We start from the raw sequence: 24,607 nt of genomic DNA, 5'->3' as shown, positions 1-24,607 counted from the left end.
ATGATTTAATTGTTATTGTCAGACAAAATATTCACTCTCCCAGGGAGGCCCTACATGAATTTTTTCAGCATTTTGTTTTTCAGCAATACTGAAGTACAAATGATACTGAAAACCCATATGCACCTTGATGCTGCAGAACACGTAAGCATATGCTTAACTTTAAGTCCCACTGAAGTTAAACACGTGCAAATGTTTGCTGAATTGGAACCTCAACTTACAAGAGTTGAAAGTGCTTAGCACCTCCCAGGATCAGGCTCTTATCAAAGGAAGGTCTGTGAGGAACAATACAGCGAGGGGTGAAGCAACAATAGTGGTGGCTGTACAGAGCAGGAAAACACCCAATTTTGCACTATAAAACAGGAGGGACAGTATGTAACATTGATGATGTATGTATTGCATATATAGTATTGATTCATTTCTGCATTATCGCTGATTATAGTCTTAAAAATAACACATTGAAACTACTTTATCAAGAGCATATACCTTTCACATCCTTTAATTGCTAGATATCTTATCATTCTCAGGATGTTGGGTTATGCTGGCATAGCTATTGTACCATCTCAGCCAGCCAGCCCCATACCAAAGAATATATCTATGGTGTGACTGACACTATCCCAGCCTGGCATGGGCCCATCCTTAGGGTCTGCTCAGACAATGTTTGCCCAGGCATAGCTCTCAGTGAGAGGTGAGGTGGAACAAAGCATACCACATCAGGAGCTGTGTGTTCTCATTACCAGGTTAGAAGCAATAATTCTGCTTTTAGGAAAACCTAAGTGAAAGGGAAGTGGAGCATTTGTAGCAGAATGTTTGTAAATACTATTGTCACAGACTTGAAAAAGAATAGATTTTTTTTCATATTTGTTTTGAATCCTATGAATCAGAATGTCATTAAAATAAGAGTTAGAAGAAAACCAGCTTCCTGTGTCTTTTAGGAGCCAATCCAGTCCTCTTCTCTGGAGAGAAAGATATTTAATTGATGGGAAAGACCCTCAGCTGGTATAAATTGACCTAGCTATATTCTCCCTGAAATTTTTTTCTTTGAGGAATAAGCTAAACTTCCTCAATTCTTTTTTTCTTGCCACTTTACTGAACACCGTTTACTCTCCCGTTCTTCAGGGTGGTCAGCTATTAGTCAGGTACAGGATGAAGTTCTGATCTACTTCCTCTGAAGACATAATTTTCCTTTAGTTTTACTCCCTTTGTTGCAAACATAAGAAAAACATACAGCTGTGCTGAGGCAACAAATGACAGTCCACCTTCATTCTCCCTCCTTGCTGTGGAACTGGTCTTTTCCATCAATTCAATACCTTTATCTCAAGAGAAGGCAACAGGAGTGGCTCCTAAAAGCCACAGGGAAGTGATTTTCTTCTGACTCTTATTTTATTTGAGTGATTGGGGAGTGTGGTAAGAATGTTAACGATGCAATATCCCCTCTGGTTTGTCTCGCTCCTGGACATAATCTGATATTCTGGCAAGAGTCAGGCATACGCCAAGGGCTGCCCACCAGGAACTTTCAGTCAGCTCTCCAGAAATTGTCAGCCATTTGCTGGAGATCCTGTGGAAATCAGTAGCCGGGAGAGTCAGATCCTCACTCTCATGCGGTGCTGGGGAGACGGACACCCTGTGGGGCCAATCACCTGCTGCTTATGCAATGGAATTATTCTTTTAAGCAGGGATAACCTGCAATCAAGAGGCTTTCCCCTCCCATCTGAAAACCGTACAATGAAGCATTTACCCTAAGAAGAGGGCAAGCTTTGTTTTTTCCCCTCTCTCTGGAGGGGAAGCTCGACTGCAGTAAGAACAGCTCCTAGAAATCAGCTTCTAAGGTAAGTCACCTCCATAACCTTTCCAGCACCGCTTAGTGTAGGAAGAAGTTCTGGGCTCCCCTTATCCTTCAACTCCATGCCCATATATCTCTGAGCTGCCAAGCTGTCCTGGGGCTCAGCAACATTGGGTCCCCCATTTTCAAGACCTAACCCCCCAAGAGTGCCCATTATTTAGCCCAAGAGACCTTTGAGGAGGTAGGTCTTTAAATCTATAGAATGAAATCAGGTAGAGGACTGGGGAAGGTTCTTGGGAGAATCTGCATATTGGAGTGGGGAGGCAGAGAAGCTGTATGAGAAGAGGAAAAACAGCATTACCCCTAAGACTCCCTGCTCTGTGATTCTGTGCCGTTGTTAAATGACAGCCCTCATCTCTTTGCTGCCAAAAACTTTAGACACCACCTCTCTGAGACTCTCAAACTTCTGTGGACATAAATGGGGGGCCTGACACCAAAGAGGGGCCACCAGCTCTTAGCCCCTCCAAGTGTCAGATGACCCAACCTCCCATTCCTGAATTGTGGGGCATACTGATTCCTGAGACCCTCAAACTCAGGGGTATTTATTTATGGCACTGCTAAGCTTCAGGGGCCCCATACCTTACTCCTCAGACCTGACATCTGAGCCCCTTCTCCCCAGACTTGCTCCTCTAGCCCTTTCCCGGGCAGTTCTTTCTTCCAAGCCTTTCCTCATACACCTCCCATCTTTGAGCTTCTGTCCCCAAGAGCCAGCAGCTCCTCCCCTCTGACCTGGCAGGTGCTGCAATAGGTATAAAGTGCAGAGAACCTCCAAGGTTCAGCAGCACTTTCCAGTCTCCTCAGAGACCTACACCATCACCTTCTTCCCTCTTGAGATCCTCTCCCCAAGCCAGTGATCTGCATCAGTATCCCCCCCCCCACCACACAAACACACACACAGAGGGTGATATAAATCCCATCAGGGTTCTAGCATTCCACTCTGCTGGTGTGGAGCCTTCAAAAGACTCCTGGACTGTCACTGCGTGAAAGAGATGTTTCCAGACAAATGCAGGAGATGCACTTAATAGGAGAGTGAAATGAAATGGCAGCGTGTGTAAGCAATGACCTTTTCACACATGCAACGGAAGCAGCAAGAGAGAAAGTAATGTTGGGACACAAATTTGCATTCTGAAATAGAGTCATAGAGTTTAAGGCCAGATCACCAGATCATCTAGTCTGACCTTCCATACATCATAGGCCACACTAAACCCAATAATCAAAATTATACTAAAGTATTACAGCCCTAAGGAGACTAGACTATTGTACGCCATAAAGAATAGGAGGGACTGAGGTGCCCCAATGTCCAACATTCCCACAGTGGTGATGGCCATCACCCACACACTGCAGAGGAAACTGGAAAAAACCCAAGGTCACTGCCAGTCAGACCTGGAAGAAAATTCCTTCATGATCCCATATATTATGATCAGTTAGACTCTGAGCATATGAGCAAGAGAATGTTGTGAAGGCCAAGGCTAAAAGAGGGTTCAAGAAAGATCTAGATAAATTCATGGAGGATAGTTCCATCAATGGTTATTAGCTAGGACAGGCAGGGATGGTGTCCCTAGCCTCTGTTTGCCAGAAGCTGGGAATAGGCAACAGGGGATGGATCACTTGGTGATTCCCTGTTCTGTTCATTCCCTCTGGGGCACCTGGCATTGGCCAATGTGATAAAACAATACTGTGCTAGATGGACTGTTGGTCTGACCCAGTATGGCCTTTCTTGTGTTTTTATGTATTACTGCTCCATGTAGACAAGTACTTACATGTAAGTAACCATTTCTAGTGTTTTTCTGGTGTTCATTGGATAAACATGGATTTCATTTTTAAAATTTTGTATCGGGAGCATCTTATCAGTGTTTATTGGTTAAAACCTAAAATCAGAAGACCTAGAATATTTTAAGTGACAGATTTGTTTTTCCTCAAATTTTTATCATAAACATTTCGAAGGGACAAAATAGATATTATTCTTTAAGATAAGTTGCACTGAAGACTAATTGCATTCCACCACTTAGCTCTGAATATCTGTATACACCTTACCACTAACCGACTGTAAAAAGTTAGAAACTCTCAGGCTGCCACATTGGAATAGTGTCTTGATGTTTGAAGAGGCGGTTGTGGCAGGGTTATGGCATGGCATCTGCTCTGTCAAGAACAAATGGGTGACTTGAGACACTGGCGTTTATTACATATGAATCATCAGTTTTATGTGTTCTGACTGCACTTAGTACACAATTCCATAAAGTTTAGGGCTAAATATGAAATGCTAATTTGTAGGTATGCACTTTGTTTTTCAGGACTCCCAGAGACCTGCTTTCTTGGCTGAGATCTAGGTTAGCTATGTCTCTCCCAGCTAACACAGACCTAGGCTATACCCCTCCTGATGGTGGATGGGGATGGGCAGTGGTATTTGGAGCTTCCATCTCTGTCGGATTTGCATATGCCTTCCCTAAAGCTTTCACAGTCTATTTCAAAGAACTCCGGATGGATTTTAATGTATCCTACAGCCAGATTGCATGGGTGACTTCCATCATGTGTGCGACTACCTACGGGGGAGGTGAGTGAAACTAGAGTGCTGGCTTTCATTGGGTCAGGAAGGGAATATCTCTGCTTAAAAAGCTGGGTGGGGAAAAATGTTATCCTCTAGAAAGTTTTGGGAAGCTTAAACGGAAACTCTGGTTTTCTAGAGGCTGTCCTGTAACAACATAAAGTGTTACCATGACACTTCAGAGAATATTGATAAACTTCTACATTAGGAAATGTTTTGGTGATGAAATCAATATATAAATGATATTGCCAGTTCACATGGTTTTATTTCAAGTTTTGTTATATTTAGGGTGAAATCCTGGCCTCATTGAAGTCAGCAGGAGTTCTCAACAACAAGTTTAATAAAAGTACCATTTTAAATGGGAAAGGGTGAGATGAGTTTTTTGAAAGACTTTACTCAAACTTCTTGATTTAATGATTGTTTTTACACAAGGGGAAGTTTTCTGCATCATATTTTCCTGGCATTTATAATGAACACCTAAATGTGTTTTTTATATAAAAACCATTTTATTCATTTGGGGCTAGATCCTGTGAAGTGCAGTGTTTCACTCAGATCAGTGACTGGGAAAATAGAGTTTTAAAAAATGAAAGCAGATCTTCAAAATGTAGGCTGAATTATTATTGACAAAGCCCTGGCTGGGATGATTTAGTTGGGGATTGGTCCTGCTTTGAGCAGGGGGTTGGACTAGATGACTTCCTGACGTCCCTTCCAACCCTCATATTCTATGATTCTATGATTATTTTTTAAAATTTTAATAAAAATAAAGCAGGATCATATCAAGGGAAAGGTGTGTACAATCACTGCACATGGGTAATTTCTGTTGCTATTGTTTTGTATTTAACAATGACTACCACTGATTGAAAAAAGAAATTGGAGAAATTTCATTCATTTTTGTCTCAAACGGGCTTAATTTTGTGTTTTAAAATTGTAAAACTTTTTTTTAAAACATTGAAATTTTAGATAAATTTCAAATTGTCATTAGTACAATTTTGTGTTTTCCTCTTTTTACACCACATACACTATTTTTATTCTTTGTATTACTCTAGCACCTAGGAACCCTATATAATCTGCAGGGTGGGTTTTTCTCTTCTTTACTCTTTGTTCCTCAAACTTTTCAAAATGTCCTCAACTTTGGAAAAGTTAGAGGGGCAAAAGAGAAAATGAGAGAGGGAAGGGGGGGATGGGTGCTCACTAGTGTTCATTCTACTATATTTTATAGCAAAGGGGTGGGGAGGATAAAGAGGAAAGCAAAAGGTGAAAACAAATTTCAAAATACCAAATTTCCAAAATTTGGGGGTCTTATGGAGTTATTTTTTTGGTCAAACATTTTTTAAGGAAACTTTTTCACAAACTTCATTTTTGAAAGGCCATTTTTCATAAACTATTTTTCAATGGAATATTTTGACCAGCTCTATCAGAGTATTCCTTGCTTAAGTCATAGGAAAGCTCAGGCTGAGATTTAGGGTGACCAGACAGCAGGTCTGAAAAATCAGGTGGGGGTTATATGAGCCTATATAAGAAAAATCCCCAAATATTGGGACAGTCCCTATAAAATCAGGACATCCAGTCACCCTACTGAGATTATAAAAGTTTTCATGTGGGTGTAGACACACAACTTTCATTACTTACAGTGAGAATTGTGTGGGAAAATCTCCTTTGGAAATCTCAACTTCAGTTTTTAACACAGCAATTTCTGAGCTAACTATGCACAGAAAAAATCTTAATTTTTTTTAGCAGGAAAAGTTAAAGATTTGTTTCATACTTGGCTAATTCCAAAATGGCTTAACAAACATGGCTGAAATTTTCTGGATGAAAGACGGGCTCTACTGAAATCAGTGGGCATTCTAACACTGACTTCAAGTGAAATCATAGTTCCTCCTCTCCTCTCAAACAGTCACCTTTAACGTGAGTGCTAGAAGCATAGAAAGTGTCATCCCAAAGAGATGAAGTGGAGGCTAAGGGCCTAATGTAATTTTTAGAAACTGGTTCCGTGCCTGTGATCACTATAATCAGAATCTTGTCATAGTAGCTTCCAATCATGTTAAGGGAGTGCCTGGCAAAAGCGCTTGAAAGAAAGGGTGTGTCTATCCTGCAGCTCGGAGTGAGCATCCCAGCCTGCATAGGTGGAATTTTAGTTTTATTGAAAGGTAAACTAAGGCAGGATTAGCGTGCTGACCTTGCCTAATTTACCCTATGGTAAAACTAAGGGCCTTGTCATCACTATATTTTTACCTCAGAATAGCTTGCATGGATCAGTTACCCTAAGGCAAAAGCCATGACATTTTTAGCGGTGAAGACAATGCCTAGTTAAACACAGCTTGTGTTGCATAGTGTCATCACACAGGGTGTCCCTAAATCCTGGACCGACCAGTAGTGGAAGAAACGGGTGCAAAGGAGTCTAAAGATTTTGTCAACATAAGAGAAAGTTGTACCAGTTTAACTTAAATTGTGAGTCAGTATCTTGCTCTTTCTCTGGCTCAATTAATGTCTACAAAATGGAAATCCTTCAACTGGAGAAAGTGAAAAACAGACAGACTGACTTTGTAGCCTGGTGGCTCAGGGCACTCAGCTGGGACATGGGATACCAAGTTCAAGTCCCTCTTCTGGCTGTTTTAGAGCCAGGACTCAAGCCTGGGTCCCCCACAGCCCAGCTGAGTAGCCTGATGGTCAGGACACTGGCGATTCTGGACGTCTTTCCCTTGAAAAAATTCTGAGGGGCTTGGTTTCAGCTCAGTGCAGAACAAGAAAAATCTTTGAAATAGCAAAAGTTTTCTCAGGAAGGGAAAACTTTCCCCACCCAGCTCTAGTCACTTGTTCTAACTAATTGAGGAAGGAAGCAGAGATCCTTTATTGCGTTTACCTTTAGGACACAGTAAAAGCTCAGATAGGACAGTGATGATCGTGGCATTAAATGCCTAGAGAGATTAGACTGCACATCAGCCATGGCCGGGTTTGCTTTGGACCAGAGCTGTGCAGAAAAGACATGGCTGCCTGAAAGGGGATCAGACCCCTGAACTCTGCTACAGAAGGCTGCAGCTTGATGTTGGGTAGAGATGGTCTGTTTGCTTACATTTTTCCCACTACTTTGCTCTTTGTACTCGCTGGCTGTTGTCTGCCAGATCAAGCATAAAGTTTTACTATTAACTTTCAAGGTCCTACCTGAATTGCTCTTCAGTGTCATTGAACTTCCCCTGCTACTTGTCCCCTGACTACCCCTACCCAGGACTCCCACCCCTAAATGCCCCCCAGGTCCCCACCCCTTATCCAACCCCTCTGCTCCCTGTCCCCTGACTGCCCTGACCCCTATCCGCACCCCTGCCCCAACTGCCCCCTGGGATCACACCCCCTATCCAACCTCCCCTGCTCCCTGTCACCTGACTGCCCTGACCCCTATCCACACTCCCTCTCTCTGAGAGCGCCCCCGGGATTCCCACACCTATCCAACCCCCCCGTTCCCTGTCCCCTGATTGCCCCCTCCCCTCCAGAACAACTGCCCCATCCAACTGTCCCCTGCTCCCAGTCCCCTGACCAGGGCCAGCTCCAGCATTTTTGCCGCCCCAAGCGGTGGGAAAAAAAAAAAGCCGCGATCGGCGGCACTTCTACCGCCGCTGCTTCATTGTTTGGCAGCAGGTCCTGCCCTCCGAGAGGGACTGAGGGACCCGCCGCTGAATTGCCTCTGAAGACCCGAATGTGCCACCCCTTCCCATTGGCCGCCCCAAGCACTTGCTTGCTGCCCCTGCCCCTGACTGTCCCCTGGAGCTTCCTGCTCCTTAGCAAATCTCTCCCACGCCCATGCTGCTCAGAGCAGCAGGAGCTCGCAGCCCTGCCACCCAGCCGGAGCCAGCCATGCCGCCCACCCTGCCTGGTAGGAGCGATGGGCCAGAGTGCTGGCGGCACGGCACACAGCGACTGTGGGGGAGGGAGGACAGTGGTGGATGGCTGGGGGCTAGCCTCCCCAGCTGGGAGCTCAGGGACTGGACAGGACAGTCCCATGGGCTAGATGTGACCCACGGGCTGTAGTTTGCCTACCTCTGATCTAGTCTGACCTTCTGCACGATGCAGGTCACAGGCAGTCTCACACCCACTCCTGTAATAGACCCCTTACCTCTGGCTTAGTTACTGAAGTCCTCAAATCATGATTTAAAGACTTCATGTTACAGAGAATGTCTATGTCCAGTGGCCTCAATAAACAAGCCCGTTTATATTCGTTGCAAACAACTGACTCCTGTTTCTTCTCCGTCCAAAGGGACATTGCAACACCAACTAACCTTTTATTTATACATCTTTCTGCACAAGCCATGTATTTGGCCATGTGTGTACATAATTTAAAAAACTGCCAGCTTTTACCCCCAGTCAGGATAGAATTAAATACAGAGGCTGAGATTTTCTAAGCTGTGGAGGGGATTTAGCCACACATCCTCTTTTAAAATGAATAGCTAAGTCCCCTGCACTGCTTTGAAAACCTCAACTATGTTATTTCCCTCTTCTTAAGCAACCATTTCCCAAATGTAGAGTCCACTCCAGGATTAAAAGCTAAGTAAGGATATTTGCAATGTAGTAGCCAGGGAATAATTCCCAAGTGAAAACATTCTGGTTATTAGATTTAAAGGAATCGTATCTGTTTTCTCTACATAATGTGGCTTATTAGAGAGACAAGATGGGTGAAGTAATATCTTTTATTAGTTAGTGAAGCTATTATCTCAACTACCCTGTCTCTAATATCTGGGGATCAACACAGCTACAATAACACTCTATTCAGGTTATTCTGATTGAAATACTTGCTTAAAAAAAATCTCATTGCTATGTCTAGTTTCCAGTTTAGGAAACCATCCTGTCCAGCAGTGATGGTGCATGTACCCATCTGCTGTTACCACATAGACCTGGGACTCAAGCTATTTAAGCATTTCCCTGGATAACAAATGAATTATTTCTTGTTGTATGAATTCCTCTGGCAGTTTGGCCTCTTCTTTGCTATTAATACTGGAGCTGAGCAAACACCAAGTTTCTGTTTTGACCTCTCCTTGACCCCTTGTAAAACATTACTAAATGGGAAGGGACGTCATGAGCTGGAGAAGATTGCCATGTCCCTAGCTGCTTGCTGTGCTGTTATCAGTTCATACCAATACACTAGAACTCTCTTCCAGGGCCAGTTGCTGCCCCTGCCAATCCTGCATGAAGTATGTGAGGATGGAAATGTAGCAGGACCAGTGCAATTGAGCTCTGCAAGCTGCCTAGGCAGCAGGGCTCCTGTGGGCATGTCTACATTGAAATTAGACACCTACGGCTGGCCTGTGCCAACTCACTTGGGCTCACGGGGCTCTGGTTGCAGCGCTGTTTAATTACAATGTAGACATTCAGGTTTGGGCTGGGGTCTGGGTTCTAGGACCCTGTGAGCTGGGAGGGTCCCAGACCTCGGGCTGCCGCCCGAGCGCAAAGATCTGCACCACAATTAAACAGCCCCTTGCCCTAAGCCCCCTGATCCCAAGTCAGCTGGAACAGGCCAGCCACAGGTGTCTAATTGCAGAGTGGACATACCCTGTGTGACTCTGCACTGTAATTGCCACACATCCCTGATTTGTGGCAGCTAGTCCCATACACTTGCAGAAGGAACAAGGGATTTCGAGAGAGATGTATGTGTTGGAGGGACTAGGATTTTCACCAAAATACCCATTGGGTTGGGAGGTGAAGCTGCTGTCAAGGTTGGTTGCCCCTCTCTGGTCATCTATGCACCCTTAATTCCCATGCAGCTTCAAGCCCACGTTTCTTATTAAGTCATTCTGCTGGTAGCTATTCCTCACTACCTGGCTCCTCCTTGCTGGTATTGATGCATCTTTGTGCCTCTCCACACCATGGAATGGACAGAAGGCTCTGACCCTAAAGAATTTCCTAAAAATGGGACTATCCACAAACCAACCCCAAAGTTATGTCTCAGGCCACGTCCAGACTACCCGCCGTATCGGAGGGTTAAAATTGATTGCTCGGGGATCGATATATCGCGTCTAATCTAGACGCGATATATCGATCCCTGAGCGCGCTTATATCGATTCCGGAACTCCATCAACCCCAACGGAGTTCTGGAATCGACACGGAGAGCCGCGAACATGGATCCCGCGCCATCTGGACGGGTGAGTAATCCAATCTTAGATATTCGACTTCAGCTACGTTATTCACGTAGCTGAAGTTGCGTATCTAAGATCGATTCCCCCCCCTAGTCTGGACCAGCCCTCAGTCTTTCCCAGACATTAAGCACTACTAAGTGAGTCAGTTTAATAAAATAGCCAGCTGTATATTTCACAATTCCAAAGAGCACAGTCTTTGGATTCCCAAGATCTGTTCTTAGGCCTTTATCATAAAATCCCACAGTGGGTTTTGGATTGCTTCTGGCACACTTATTGACATAAATTCTCCACACTAGTCCACCTCTGCAGCTCCCCACAGTCCTCTTTCTGAATTGGGACCTAACCATCCTTAGAATTAACTTAGTTAGCGGATGGCAAATGCAGAGTTCAGGGGATGCAATGTCCCGTACTGCCATATAGTTTGCTTTATTGGATAGGTTTCTTTTTCTCACCCATGTCAATGACTGTGCATGCCATCCTGAATTTGGGATCATTGTCTGTTCCTCATAGCTCTTGTAAATATCCAGTACCTTGGTTTATACCTGTAGTCTCTATTTGCATTGTTTAATTACTGTTCTGCTAAACAGAAACTCAGAAAGTGAAGAGAGTGAACCAGCTGCCCAGGCCCCAAACATATCTCCAGTGATAGTGTGTCTGACGTCTGGGAGGACTTCAGGCCATCCACATTTCACTCACCAAATGTACAAATGCTAAGCAGGTTGATGGAACCTGGGGTCTCCAGCCCAATTTCATCTGAGAATGTGAGTCTTCTGGGGAACTGAGCCTGAATTTTGGACTGAGAGAGCTTTGTTTGCTTTCAGATTTCCCTGTGAAATGTCCACCCAGTTCTAGTTAATGGGGAATCTGAGCAATTGTACAGATTACAAAACGTCACCCTGTGAGGTTTAGTATCTAACTTGTGGGATAACACCTGAAACTGAAATTCAGTGCATGAGGCCAACACCCAAAATGAGTGGTTGACCCTGACATCTGATAAAGCTGATGACAGTCAAAGTTTTTGCCCCACCAAGAATCTCAGCTTGACCTAGATGAGTGAGGTAGATGTGGTACAACTGCCTCTCAGATCCAGATAGGGTGACCAGACATCCCGATAAAATCGTGACTGTCCCGATTTTGAGGAGTTTGTCCTCTGTCCCAACCGAAGTATGGTCGGGAAGCCATTTGCCCTGATAGTTTGTTTCGGAAGTTTTTTTTTACACTCACCCGTCAGGATCTTTGGCGGCAATCCAGCGGCAGGTCCTTCAGTTGCTGACGGTCTCTGGCAGCATTTTGGCAGCGGGTGCATCTGTCTTTGGTGGCAAGGTTTATTACCTGCCACCCAAGACCCAGACGCGTGAGTGTAACAATTAAAAAGGCACCCGCCCCTCCCGCAGTGGTCCCGATATTTTCCACTTAGTATCTGGTCACCCTAGATTCAGAGCATGGCTATAAACAATGGCGGCCCATTCATTTGCAGTCCTCTTTATTGCTGGTTTCTCACTAGATCACAACACTGGGAACAGAATAAGTAAGTTTTCATTTATTTAAAACTTCTAACTTGCAATTTACTGCTAATAAATCCCTAAGGGCTGGAGGGCCTGTGGCTAAACGCTCTTGGAAGGCATCTTGTGTTAACTTTGGTTAGTCATGCTCAGTGATGAGGAAATCCAAAGTCTTGGTCAAAAGAGGAGAAAGCTAATACTGCCATGAGTTCTGCTATGGCTATTGAGAGAAACTATTGATACGTCTTCAAGCTTGAATGTTATGACTGCATCTGTTTTAGATCTAGTGCAAAGGACTTTATGGAATTAAAAACCATTGTCGAACAATAATCCACAGTAATATGTACTGATCCCTTGAGCGAAATTAAGAATATTGTAAGAACTCTAAACACAATAACCATTTTCAAATGTACCAGGTAATCTCTTTCCCAAAATGAGGTCACACTGAGGACATTAATGGAATTGTTGGATGTGAAAAAGTATCTGGATTCCACTGATGTTACAGTTTATGGGGAATTTCACCCTATTGGCCAGGTTGAACTACCAAGCATTTGCCTTGAACTGAAGTTGATATCTCAGATGCAAGTGATTACTCAGCATAGTATAATCTATCTTGCCATCTTGCATATAGGTTCTATATAGTAAAACCATAAAAAAAAACCTGGTTTGTAATGTAAGGATAATAAATTGTTTCTATGGAGATCAGTGAGTAAAGAACTTGGACTGGTTCAGGGATTTAAGGTTTATCCATGGTAATTGTCATATAACTTTCAACCCCCGTGAGAATTCAGTGGCACATGAAAACTCTGGCTTAAATACTGGTCTAAGGAAACATTGACTCTATTGATTCACACTAGTTCTTGCACTCATGTATGGCTGGGTTTTCCCTTTGGACTCTAATGACCATGCTTCCTGTGAAATGCATGGACAGCATTCCTCCCCATGACTTTATTAATGTAACTAAAAGAAAATAAAAGCTTTCTTTGATTGATTAGTGGCATTATAAAGATATACATACTCAGGCCAAAAGCAGTATTTTTAAATAGAATTTTTTTACTGTTTTAAACAGCTGTAAATCTGCTTGAATGCAACAAAACAATGCACATTAAATGGATTAATTATAAGATATTAATGCGAGTATAGGGCTACATTTTCAAAAGTAGTGGTTTTGGGTGCTCAGCTTGAGACACAGATTTCCAGAGGGTGGGTCTTAGCCTTTTTTGACAATCAGGCCCCTTTAAATGAGATACCTTTTTAAAATCAAAATCACCAGGCTCTCTTGAAAAGGCAGATTTAACTGTGATGGATTTGGAGCTGCCCTGTGATAATTTATCAATGTGGTATGTTGGCCTGGTTATCGAGATGTTTACTATATGAATATACTAGGTTACCTCAGTATAAGGCTGTCTGGAAAAACAACCAAGAATGAAAAGATAAAGCCACCTCTCAGCAAACACAAGAGCTATTAAGGGACAATACCTGACCATTGGCTCTGAGGACTCTGGCTTGATTTCCTGCTGAGCCTACAGGGCTGATTTTTGCATGGAAGGGCCAAAGCCCCAGACCACAGAAGAACAAAAGGAGTATAGCAGGGTAAGAACCTTCTCTCAAATGAGAGGTGTTAGTCATTCGAGAGAACCAGATTAAGATCCCAGTGGGGTTGCCTAAAGAAGTTAGGCCTATCTAGGTTACCATCAGGATGTGGTCCATGCACAATCTAGATGCAAGAAATTACATATGTGAATTTCTTTCATGCTGGAAAAATATTCTCCCTAATACTAAATGTTCCATAAATACAGTGTACCTATTGCTTTATAAAAACAATGAGGAATCTAGTGGCACCTTAAAGATTAACAGATTTATTTGGGCATAAACTTTCGTGGGTAAAAAACCACTTCTTCAAATGTATGGAGGGAAAATATTGCATTATGGCTCTGAGAACATGTATGGCAGCCAGGCTGTGTGGTTCTTCTGACCCTTAGAAAGGAGACTTGCCCTGTCTGTATCATCTAACATGTTGTGATATGTTAGCATGTCACTGCACAACATGATACTACATAACATCATCACATTATGTCAAAAAATAATCACAACAGGATGCTATTCCACAAGCCCCGAAGATGATTTTGGGTTCTATGTACCCTGATAAACATTGTATGGTCCCAGATTCCTGAGAGTAGAGATTGGCTTGCGTCACCAAGTTGAGATTGATAACTGTATCTGCATGTCTCCAAATCCCGATTAAAATGTCTCTGGTTCAGAGATAGGTTTTGGTTCAGTGTGTTATACAAAGAGGGACTAGTTGCAAAACTCATATCTGGATGTGAACTTCCATAAAGTTTGGAGTGGTTCAGAAATAGCTGCCTTATCCCAAAGGTGGTAGATGGGGCCTTAAGGGCTTTTTATTGATCTCAAAGGGCTTTGAATCAGGCCCTTATATAAACCAGAATTGAGGAGGCAAAGTTGGACTAAATACAGGTGTGAGAAAGCAACTGTAATTTACTGGCAACTTGTTAAATTGTTACCAGTAAGTTTCATAAAGAGAATTTTGATATGTAGGAATTTAAATATAATTATGTATTGCACAGCAAACTGCTGTGCATAAACATGGCGGGATACAACAAAATGTAAATGATATGCTGTTATATTACATATACATGCATTTGTAATATGAGATTTCTAGATTAAAAGCAATACTATGAAGTTTTATGAGAAGGAAATTAGTGTTAAAGGAGGTTACCTGCTTAACAGAAAAATTTCCTTTTTTTGCACAAACAAGTGTAGCCTGATCTAGGGTGTATGGATAATATTAATTTGGATGACATGGGAATTTAATTTATTAATTTACTTTTTATTTAATTTTAATTTATTCATATTAATAATTATCATCAATATTAATAGTATGGGGTTTAGTCTCACCAATTTGTTTGATCAGAAGATAAAAGTTCTTGTCCTGAATCAGGCTCCGCAGAATTTACAAAGGACCCTTGGGGATATGACAAGAAGCTCACACGAGACAGATATAGCCTTAAAGACTTTTTATTAAAATCAATAATATTAAATAAATGGTAAAATAACCAGAGTTACAATTTTACAATTGCATTACTGCTATTCAAAAGATACATATGATAACATAGTGTTATATGCAACAAAGCTTTAGTTAATATACTCACACCCTTCCTTGATAACGTGGTGGTAAGAGACACAGGACCAGCCTTGCAGTTCAAGTTTCTCAATTCTTGAGTGAGGGATGCAGTGCTTAGAAGAAATCTAATGCTAAGAGCTACCAAAACTAAATTAGGGTTTACTTGACTAACTTAAAATCAAAACCTAATAAAAGTAAGAATAAAACTTAGGGAAACCAAGCTTAGCCTACTTCCCTTGCACCTTAAAGTTTAAGAAGAACAAGTATAGCCTACTAATAGTACTACTACTAATAGTAGTAGCCATCGTAGATAGATAGAATAGATAGATAGAGAGAAATAGAGTAGAAATAGAATAAGTAAGAATAGAACTGACGTCAGTAAGAATGGAGAGCTCTATTGAGGTGGGTCACCTTTTTTATAGGGCAAATGCCGGAAATCCTTCCTCTTATGCCCAAATTTCATTCCTCACCCTCAGAAATGTTAGGGTGCACTTACCCCCCGGCTAATCTGTATGTGCATATTGATGACAGCTATGTACACACATCAGACTCTTGTGCTGTACTGGTTAAGTCTGTGGGTACAATATTGAACACCCCCCCCCCCCGCCATTCTTCATTGTCTACTGGTCTAGGTAAAGGTCTTAGACCTAGATGTAGGCACTTTATTTGGGTATAGGAAAAACAAGATAAAAGGTCAACTTTGCTTTTCTGGGTAAAAGGGCACAGGAGATAGATACGCTAACTGTGCTTTAGCTTAACATACTGGATCTGGTCTGTAGCTCTCTTCCATTACATCCAAACTTACTTTAATATAAATCTATAACCTATTACAATAAACCAAATACTTAAACTCTAAGAAAAGATATCTATATATAGATAGTATACACAAGCAAGCAGGTTAGTCCTATAGGCTACACAAGTGAAGAGATACTATTTAACAAATTTACAAAACCATTTCTGTGTTCACCTTATCAGATCTATTTTAACCAAACTGTTAAACATTAAGATACATTGCTTGTACTTTATGTTAGGCAATTCTTCCTTATGTGGTATTTTTCAAATCTACACTTTTTTGTGCGTAGAAAAGAATATTCAGGATTTTGTGATAAATATTTTAAACTTTCTATACATTCTTATATCTTCAAAGGTCCGAGGTTTTCAGTTTAATCTCAGATTTCATAATCATTCAGAAATAACATTTATTTGTATGCTTTAAAGATTATGCAGACCAGAGGGCATAAAAGAATATTAAACAAACACCACAAAACACCCAAATGCTCTTTGGTTCATAATTGTTTTGCATTTTACAATGTTTATTAGGGCAATTTAGGATGTGTGAGGTGAGTGGAGATGTGGCTTGGGTGTCCTAGAAATTGGGGTGGAGCAAGGCTGCTGGAACAATTTTTATAATGGGGATGCACTGAAACAAATTGTAAACCCTGTATATAATGGAAACCACTTTGAGCCAGAGGGTGCGGCAGCACCTTTAGTTCCAGCATCTATGGGGTCAAGGGCGGCTCTAGCTTTTTTGCCACCCCAAGCATAGCAGGCAGGCTGCCTTCGGCGGCTTGCCTGCGGGAGGTCCACCGGTCCCGCGGATTCGGTGGCGCGTCTGCGGGAGGCCCGCTGGTCCTGCAGATTCGGTGGCTTGCCTGCAAGAGGTCCGCCGAAGGGTGCCTGACTGCTGCCCTTGCAGAGACCATCAGGGCGCCCCCTGTGGCTTGCCGCCCCAGCACATGCTTGGAGCGCTGGTGCCTGGAGCCACCGCTGTATGGGGTGGGAGGGATATGGGACTGAACCTTAAAAGAACATGATCAGCCAGGTTTTGGCCCACCATTTAGGCATTTAGGTTTGCTTTTATACATAAAAGAACTTAAATAGCTACATAGAATATATTAAAAATAAGTGGAAAATAGCTTATATTCAATGACCTATTATTTTGTGCTTCAAATCTTTTCTTTGGCAAATTTTTCAAAATGTTTGTAACCTTTTTTTTTTAAAGTTGTGAGGCCCCCACTCCACTAGTAAGATAAAAGCCATTACTTTTTTTTTTTTTTTGATAATTGAATACACAGCTTGTAGTTTGAATTTGGAAGTGGCCTTGCAGGTTCTGCAGTCGGTACACTGCAACCAGGGCCGTCCTTAGGCATAGGCAACATAGGCAGCTGCGTAGGGCACCTGAAAATTTGGGGCACCGCTGGGTCTTAGTGTCCACCCTCTTGTTTTCCTATCCCTGTTCTGACCCTTCCTGCAGGCTCCCACAGATGGCTGCTCTAGCCTGGTGAGTCTTCCTTGGGAGGGAATCTAGTAGTTAAAAGTGAAAAACCCTCCAGCCTGCCAGACCTATTAGCACAACATTGAAACTGTTAAAGAGACATTCAAGGGGTAATAAAGCCATTTAACAGGCATTTGCCAACCCCAAGGTATACACTGACAGGTTTCAGAGTGGTAGTCCTGTTAGTCTGTTTCAGCAAAAACAAGGACGAGTCCTTGTGTCACCTCAAAGACTAACAAATTATTTGGGCATAAGCTTTTGTGGACTACAACCCATTTCATCAGATGTCCACGAAAGCTTATGCCCAAATAAATTTTTATACTGTCAGTTTCTGACTTTACTGACAAAAACAGTTGTGCATTAATGTAATATTTACACAGAACATGTCAGTCTACAGGACCTTAGTTTAAAATTTGCTTTAAAAATATTTCATTAGTGAGCTGGTGAAGATTATAAAATCACATTTCTAAAAAATGCTTGCATAGAGTTTTAGATGCACAATCATCTTTAGCCTTAAATGTGTGGATCTTCACACATAGTTTTTTAAATAAATCCTTCAAAAGACCTCCCTTATCTAAAATACACATTTTAATTACTATAGTTAAAAAAAAAAGTGCTTCCAAGTCTTCCTGTCCTTTCTGTTCATCCCTTCACCACCTCTCCCCCCACTCCCCATTGAAGAGAGCCCTTAAAGGGACAACAGTCCTTCCCTTCGAGATAGCTGGACAAAGGGTTCCCTTTCTTTACTTCTGACTATCCGACAAACTAGTTTTAAAAGAACCCTCCAGCAAAATCAGTACCTTAGTAAGACAAAATCCTCATTATACCTAAAATTTTTGGAAACATATTTTTTTAAAGTTGGTGAAATTTCATAACCATGTCTCTTGTTATGGAGATCACACAAAGTAAATTACTGTTCCCTTTTTCTAAAAGCAACGAACATTGTTATGAACACACTAAATCTCTCTAATTTAAAAGAATGTCTTTGTTTCAGTGAGTTAAATATGAAGTAATCTGGAATGCTGTCTTAAGATTTGAGTACATTTAAAATATAAATTCAACTTAGAAATACTGATGAAGAAAATGTAAAACAGAGAAGAGCTGCATCATGTATTCCATTATATGTAATGTTGTATTCAGCAGGACAGCTGACTCACCCTTACTATGAAGTTTTTGCAAATAAATCTCTGACAAACTTCAGGGCATATCAAAAAACCTGTGACTGACATTTTTTATTCCCAAATTTTAGTGCTTTTAATTAGGTACTTTCTTCATGTCCATTCTGCATGAGGGAGAGGGCATGGAAGTCTCTGCGGGGAACTGTGACTCTCTGCCACCATGAGGCAGGCTGGGCATCTCATTATCCTTTGCTGTCAAGTCCCTCCTCCCCCTCCCCCACCAGGCTGTGAGCTTGGGCTGCTATCCGGCATAGGGGCACCAGTTTAATAATACTGCCTAGGGCCCCATAAATCCTAAGGACGGCCCTGACTGCAGCCCTGGGCTCTGGCGCATGAGAACCAGAAGGCAAAACTGGTAGGATGGACACGAGTGCAACACACCCCGACCCATCTGCATGAAACCAAGCCGGGAAACACACTGAAAGGAAACAACACAAAAAGCATCTGCTGCTCCCCGCCCCCTGCACAATTCTCCTACTAGGTGGGTGGGGGCACTTGGTAACCCGGGCAAGGCCATGCCGTGTGCCCCTCCAGGGAGGGTTCTCGCTTTTCAGAGCAGATCAGTGTGTTATTTTCACAATGCAGCAGGACCCCCCCATCCATGTGCCTGGTTCGCCCTGCAGAGCCCTTGGCGGGGGCGCATCCGGCTGTGGACCGGCAGTTTCAGACGAAGGCGAGAAGTTTGTTGCCGGCTCTGCAAAGCCTCCCTTTGAAGTGTCGGGGTGTTTTCCTGAGCTTTCCAAGCCCGCCTGCGAACGGGCGCCGCGTCTTTCCCTGCAGCGCCCGTCCTGCCCAGGAGCAAACGGGGAGCCAGGGTCACTTTTAGCGCGTGCCAGGAAACTGATGCAACAGCTGGCGCGTTTGCACCGCGTCTCCGAAGCCAGCGCCCCCTCCTCCCGCCGGCCTGCACCCCCGCGTGGCTGCAAGAGGCGCGCTCGGGCTGGGGGTGGGATTTGCAGCCCCATGCAGCGGCAGGGCGGGGGGGGGGCTGATCAGCTGCTGCTCCTGGGGTGGGGTTGGGGGAGCACTTGTCTCAGGGGAAGGGAGTCATTGTTAACCCCCTCCTGCCTGGCCCCCCCCCCGGGTCTGGAGCGGGCAGGCTGGCCCTGGCCCCGCCCTCGCGGGTTTTTTAAGCCCCCCTCGCGCTGGTTGCATTGAGTTTGTCCGCCCACTCTGGCGCTTTCCCGCCGCCGCTGCCCGCGCAGTGCCAGGCTCAGCGCGCAGGTGAGTGGCCGGCTCGGCGCGGGGCCGCGGGAATCGCCTGTCTGGGGAAGGGACTGGCGGGGTGTTTCCAGCTGGGGGGCGCTGGGAGTTTGCTAGGGAGCTGAGCTGGTGGCGGGGGTGCCACGTGTATGTGCCTGTCTGTGGCCTGCCTGCCCAGTCTGTGTGTCACATGGCACATGCGTGTGTGTCTGCATGTGCTCTCTGCACCAGCTGTGTGCCACAGGCATGTGCCTGTGTGTGTGCACTCTGTGTGCTGCATGCATGTGCCTGTGTGTGCGCTCTCTGTGCAGCCTGTGTGCTGCATGCATGTGCCTGTGTGTGCGCTCTGTGTGCTACATGCATGTGCTTTGCATGTGCAGCCTGTGTGCTGCATGCAGGTGCCTGTGTGTGTGCTGTGTGTGCGGCCTGTGTGCTACATGCATGTGCCTGCATGTGCTCTCTGCGTCACCTGTGTGCCATATGCATGTGCCTGCTTGTGCAGTCTGTGTGCGGCCTGTGTGTCACATGCATGTGCTTCTGTGTGCAGTCTGTGTGTGGCCTGTGCTACATGCATGTGCCTGTGTGTGCGCTCTTTGTCACCTGTGTGTCATATGCATGTGCTAGTGTGCGCACCCTATGTTCAGCCTGTGTGCCGCATGCATCTGCCTACTTGTGTGTGCTAGATGCAGTAACATGCTTGTTTCCTGTGTAACCTGTGTGTGCCACATGCATGTGAGCTTCATGTATTATCATGGTGCCATGTGGATGTACCTGTGTGTGTATACTCTGTGTACCGTGCCGTGTGTGTGAGCCCAGTGTCTTTGCCACAGATCTATGTAGCCTGTGTACCGTCTGTGTTCCATATGCTCGTGTGCTTCATGCATTATTGCTGTGTCATATGCATATGAGTCCTGTGTATGCTATAAGCCGGTGTATCTGATGTAATCTGTGTGCCATGTGCCTGTGTCACATCGTCTGCATACTATATGTGCATGTTTCTTGTATTGTTTCTGTGTATCCATGTGCATTCACAATGCCGGCCTGTGTGCTGGGTGTGTATGTGATTCCCATGTACTCGGGCTATGTGTATTCCACATGCGTGTGCTGTGTGTTCTATGTGCATATTCATTCTTTGAATGCAGAGGTATTCTTTGCATATGCCAGTGTGTTCTCAGTGGATACATATTGTGTTCTTTGGGCATGTGCATTGCACATAACAGGGTCCTTGATTACGTATCCTTTGATCTGATTTGCCCCTGGTGTGTTCTGTGTGTATACTTATGTCCTACGTGTAGTCTGTGTGCATGATCGTGCATGTATGTGTTGATTGTGCATGTTCCCACAGATGGTAGCAGTCACGCTGTCTTTGTGCTCCTGGCTGCATTTTCAAGCAGCAACTTTCTGCCTTTTCCTGCTTATGTGTGTCGTGGTGGTGATTATGTGTGTGTGTGTGTGGTGGGGTTCAGGTTCTGCCTTTTCCTGCTTATGTGTGTGGTGGGGTTCAGGTTTTCCTTGAACACACACAGCTGTAGGAAGGAGATACAGTGATAGAATTCTATTCTCTCCAAAAGAGGGGAACGTTACACAGAGAATGAATTTTTCCTGGAGTTGCATCCCAGAGTGAGCCATTTGAAGCCACTGGAGTTGCAAAGGGATGTGGAAATGGTCAGAATTTGGGCTGTTATTCTTAAGTAAAGCTAAGATTTTGTCATGGCCATTTTTGGTGAAAGTCACAGACAGGTCACGGGCAATAAATAAAAATCCAGGGAAGCCTGTGACCTGTCCATGACTTCTACTAAAAATAACTGACAAAATGGGGAGGGAGGAGGGTCCAGCACTCACCGCTGCTGGGGCTCCAGGGGCTACCCACAGTGGCTGAGAGCACAGGGATTTCTTCCATCCCCTGTCCCTCCGGCGCTGCCTGTGACAGCTCAGAGCTGCAGGCCCATGGCTGGGAGCTCAGGGTCCCCCGGGCAGCTGCAGTGGAAAACATCACAGAGTCTCTGGAAGTCGTGGATTCCGTGACATCAGTAACCTCCGTAACAAAATCTTAGACTTATTCTTAAGGAATAGCCACCTCAAAAGAATAATTATGGAGATCCCTGGTATCTCATCGGTCAGTAGATAAAAGCGAGTAGGGCAGGCTGAGTCACTAGGCCAGGGTGCACATAGATTTAGAATGAGCTGCTATCCGCTGCACTGAAGCACCGTAACCTACCATGCCATTTACCTAGGAACTGTGTTTTTCTAAAGCCGTGTTTGAAATTTCTGTTGACTCTGCTTCAGCAGCGGCAAATTTTCCAAACTCTTACCACTGAGAGATATTGAGCGAGCAAGAGAGAGAGAACTGATTGTGGAGAACTTGCCCAAGGACTAATTTTGCATGTGTACACTTTGTTTTTCAGGGCTTCCAGAGGAGTGCTTTCTGGGCTTTAATTTAGCCTGGCCATGTCGCCTCCAGCTAACACACACCTAGCCTACACCCCTCCTGATGGGGGCTGGGGCTGGGCAGTAGTATTTGGAGCATTCATTTCCATTGGATTTTCGTATGCTTTTCCTAAAGCCATAGCAATCTTCTTCAAAGAAATCCAGGATTTCTTTGGCACATCCTACAGTGAGATTGCATGGGTGTCTTCAATTATGTTGGCCACTACCTATGGTGGAGGTGAGTACATCAGAAATACCCAGTTGTTTTTGTTTTCTTCTAATGAGGGAGTACAGGTACCTACAGATTAAAGAAACTGTAGATTCTGATTGCACGCTATTCATGTGTGTGTTGGAGTATCTTGCATCTTTTAGAAAGCTGTACTTGGGTAATGACATCAAAAATCTTGTGTTGCACAGATCATGTTTAAGATGCTGCTTCGAGTCAAAAATTCAAAATGTGACTTGAGAGCCTAAATGCCAGTGTCAAAAGTGATTTAGGGACAGATTTTCAAAGGTATTTAGGTGTCTAAAGATGCAGATGGGTGCTTAATTGGGTTTATAAGCACTTATATTAGGCACCTCACTCGGATTTCTGTGGGAGTCAGGCACCTAATCTAATTGGGCAGCTTTGAAAATCTTGCTAGGTGTCTTTCTGCATCTTTAGGTGCCTACGTAATCTTTGAAATTCTCGCCATTGGGTGCTTCGGAGCCTGAATCCCATTCACGTTCAAATGGGCTCGGAAGCATAGGCGCCAACTTTCTTCGGCACTGGTGGGTGCCTGTGCCTTCCCACTCTTTTCCCCGCCCCTGGTCCTGCCCTACTCCATCCTTTCCCTGCCCCTGGCCCTGCCCCATTCCAACTCCATCCCCAAAGTCCCCACCCTAACTCCACCCCTTCCCTGCTCCTATTGGATCCCTTCCCCAAATCCCCGCCCTGGCCCCTCCGCTTCCCCCAGCATGCTGCGTTCCCCCTCCCCCCCCTCCCTCCCTGACCCGCGAATCAGCTGTTTCGCAGCAAGAAGCAGGATGCAACGGCGCGCTCGTGGAGGAGGCGGAGGTGGAGGTGAGCGGGAGCAGGGGTGCGGGGCAGGATGGGACCCCACCAATCTGTGGGTGCCACGGGGCCTATGCTCAGAAGTGACTCTGTCTCTCTTGAAAATAGGCCTGCGCCTCTGAAGTCAGATAGGTGCTTTTGAAAATTGTACCCTTTATAAAACATTGTAGTATTTATTTTATGTCTTGTTCTAAGACTTTTCAATGTTGCTGTGGGGGGATTTGGTCTGCGTGGGCAGGGATGGGGAAAAGTGGGGCTGTAATGCTAGAAGTGCAAAAGGACTGAAAGAAATGAGCAAAAACTAAGTATGTCAATGCTGCAAAATATCAAACTGAGTTGAGGGACATGGGATGTGGGACTCAAACCTGGCCCTAAAAAATATTAGCCCCGGGCACCAAGTTCCTGCCATGCCCAGTGGCCTCAGGTGTCTGCAGGTGACTGGCCTGAGTGCTTGTACTGCTGTTAGAGGGTGCAGGATGTGTGGGGTTTAGCAGCGTTGCTCAATGCACCCTCGAAACTGTGCTCTTCTGTTCTATGGCAGTGCAGTCTGGCACGTTTTCTGCTCAGTCTGATGGAACGTGCAGGGTTTTCCTGGCGCTCGTGATGTTTTGGATGTCATCCTTTATCATTACACCATTTACCTTTGCCCCGATTTGCTGCGTACATGATACCGAGATGGTTTTCTGCTTGCTACATGCTATGGGAACAACCTGTTTGACCTCATGTTTTGTCTAGCTTCAGATACCCAGAGCAAATTTTACATCATTTCTGGCCCTTTATTGGCAGGAACTTGGACTTTGACCCTCTCTGCTGACGATAAAGTGCCTGCTGAGTTCCCTCAATAGAAGCCAATGAAAGCCTGCCCCACTTTAAATCCCAGGCATGAAGGAGACACAGGATGCCTGCTTTGACAGCGTGCTGGAAATGTTTTTCCCTGTTTTGGCCTCAGCAGGTAACTTGTCCCAAGCAAGATGGCAGCTGTGAAGCAATTTGGCCTGTACAGCAAAGGCTTTAATGTCTTTGGGAGTAGCATTGCCAAATGTCTAAGGCCTTGATCTAATGCCCATTGGAAGTCAATAGGAGTAGCCGGCTGAGTACCAGATAACTGGCTATGGTGTTCTGGCAAAGCCGAACATTGAGCAGAGCAATAAATGAAGCAGTCTGAATTGTAGCTTATCGTTTGTTGTGACAGGTTGTAAGTTCTGTAATACAATAGCAATAGCTAGTCACCCTCATCAGCTCACAAAACAGAGCATATTGGGTAGCTCTTACTTTTTGCTACTTCCATTGTAACAGATGGTGAACAACGTGGGCAGTCTTTG

The 24,607-nt window shown here is 44.3% G+C and overlaps 1 protein-coding gene across 2 annotated transcripts in view; it reads left to right on the top strand.

The window, feature by feature from the left end:
• Positions 1-1,512: 1,512 nt before the first annotated feature.
• The window catches only part of LOC115655312 (monocarboxylate transporter 2-like), a 62,027-nt gene continuing 38,932 nt past the window's right edge, over positions 1,513-24,607 (top strand). Inside the window, exons 1-2 of one of the 2 annotated variants that reach the window (XM_030570617.1) lie at positions 1,513-1,826; positions 4,132-4,391. In XM_030570617.1, the coding sequence (XP_030426477.1) occupies positions 4,175-4,391 (217 nt within the window). In that variant the 5' untranslated portion in view covers positions 1,513-1,826; positions 4,132-4,174. Of the gene's footprint in view, positions 1,827-4,131; positions 4,392-19,650; positions 19,826-22,209; positions 22,470-24,607 lie in introns of those variants that run through there. The other variant, XM_030570616.1, reaches the window with a different exon arrangement.

This window comes from Gopherus evgoodei, chromosome 7 (genome assembly GCF_007399415.2).
Source record: "Gopherus evgoodei ecotype Sinaloan lineage chromosome 7, rGopEvg1_v1.p, whole genome shotgun sequence".
Classification (NCBI taxonomy): Eukaryota; Metazoa; Chordata; order Testudines; family Testudinidae; genus Gopherus; species Gopherus evgoodei.
Note: the sequence above shows the minus strand (reverse complement) of the source record. Positions and strands in the feature narration are given on the sequence as shown.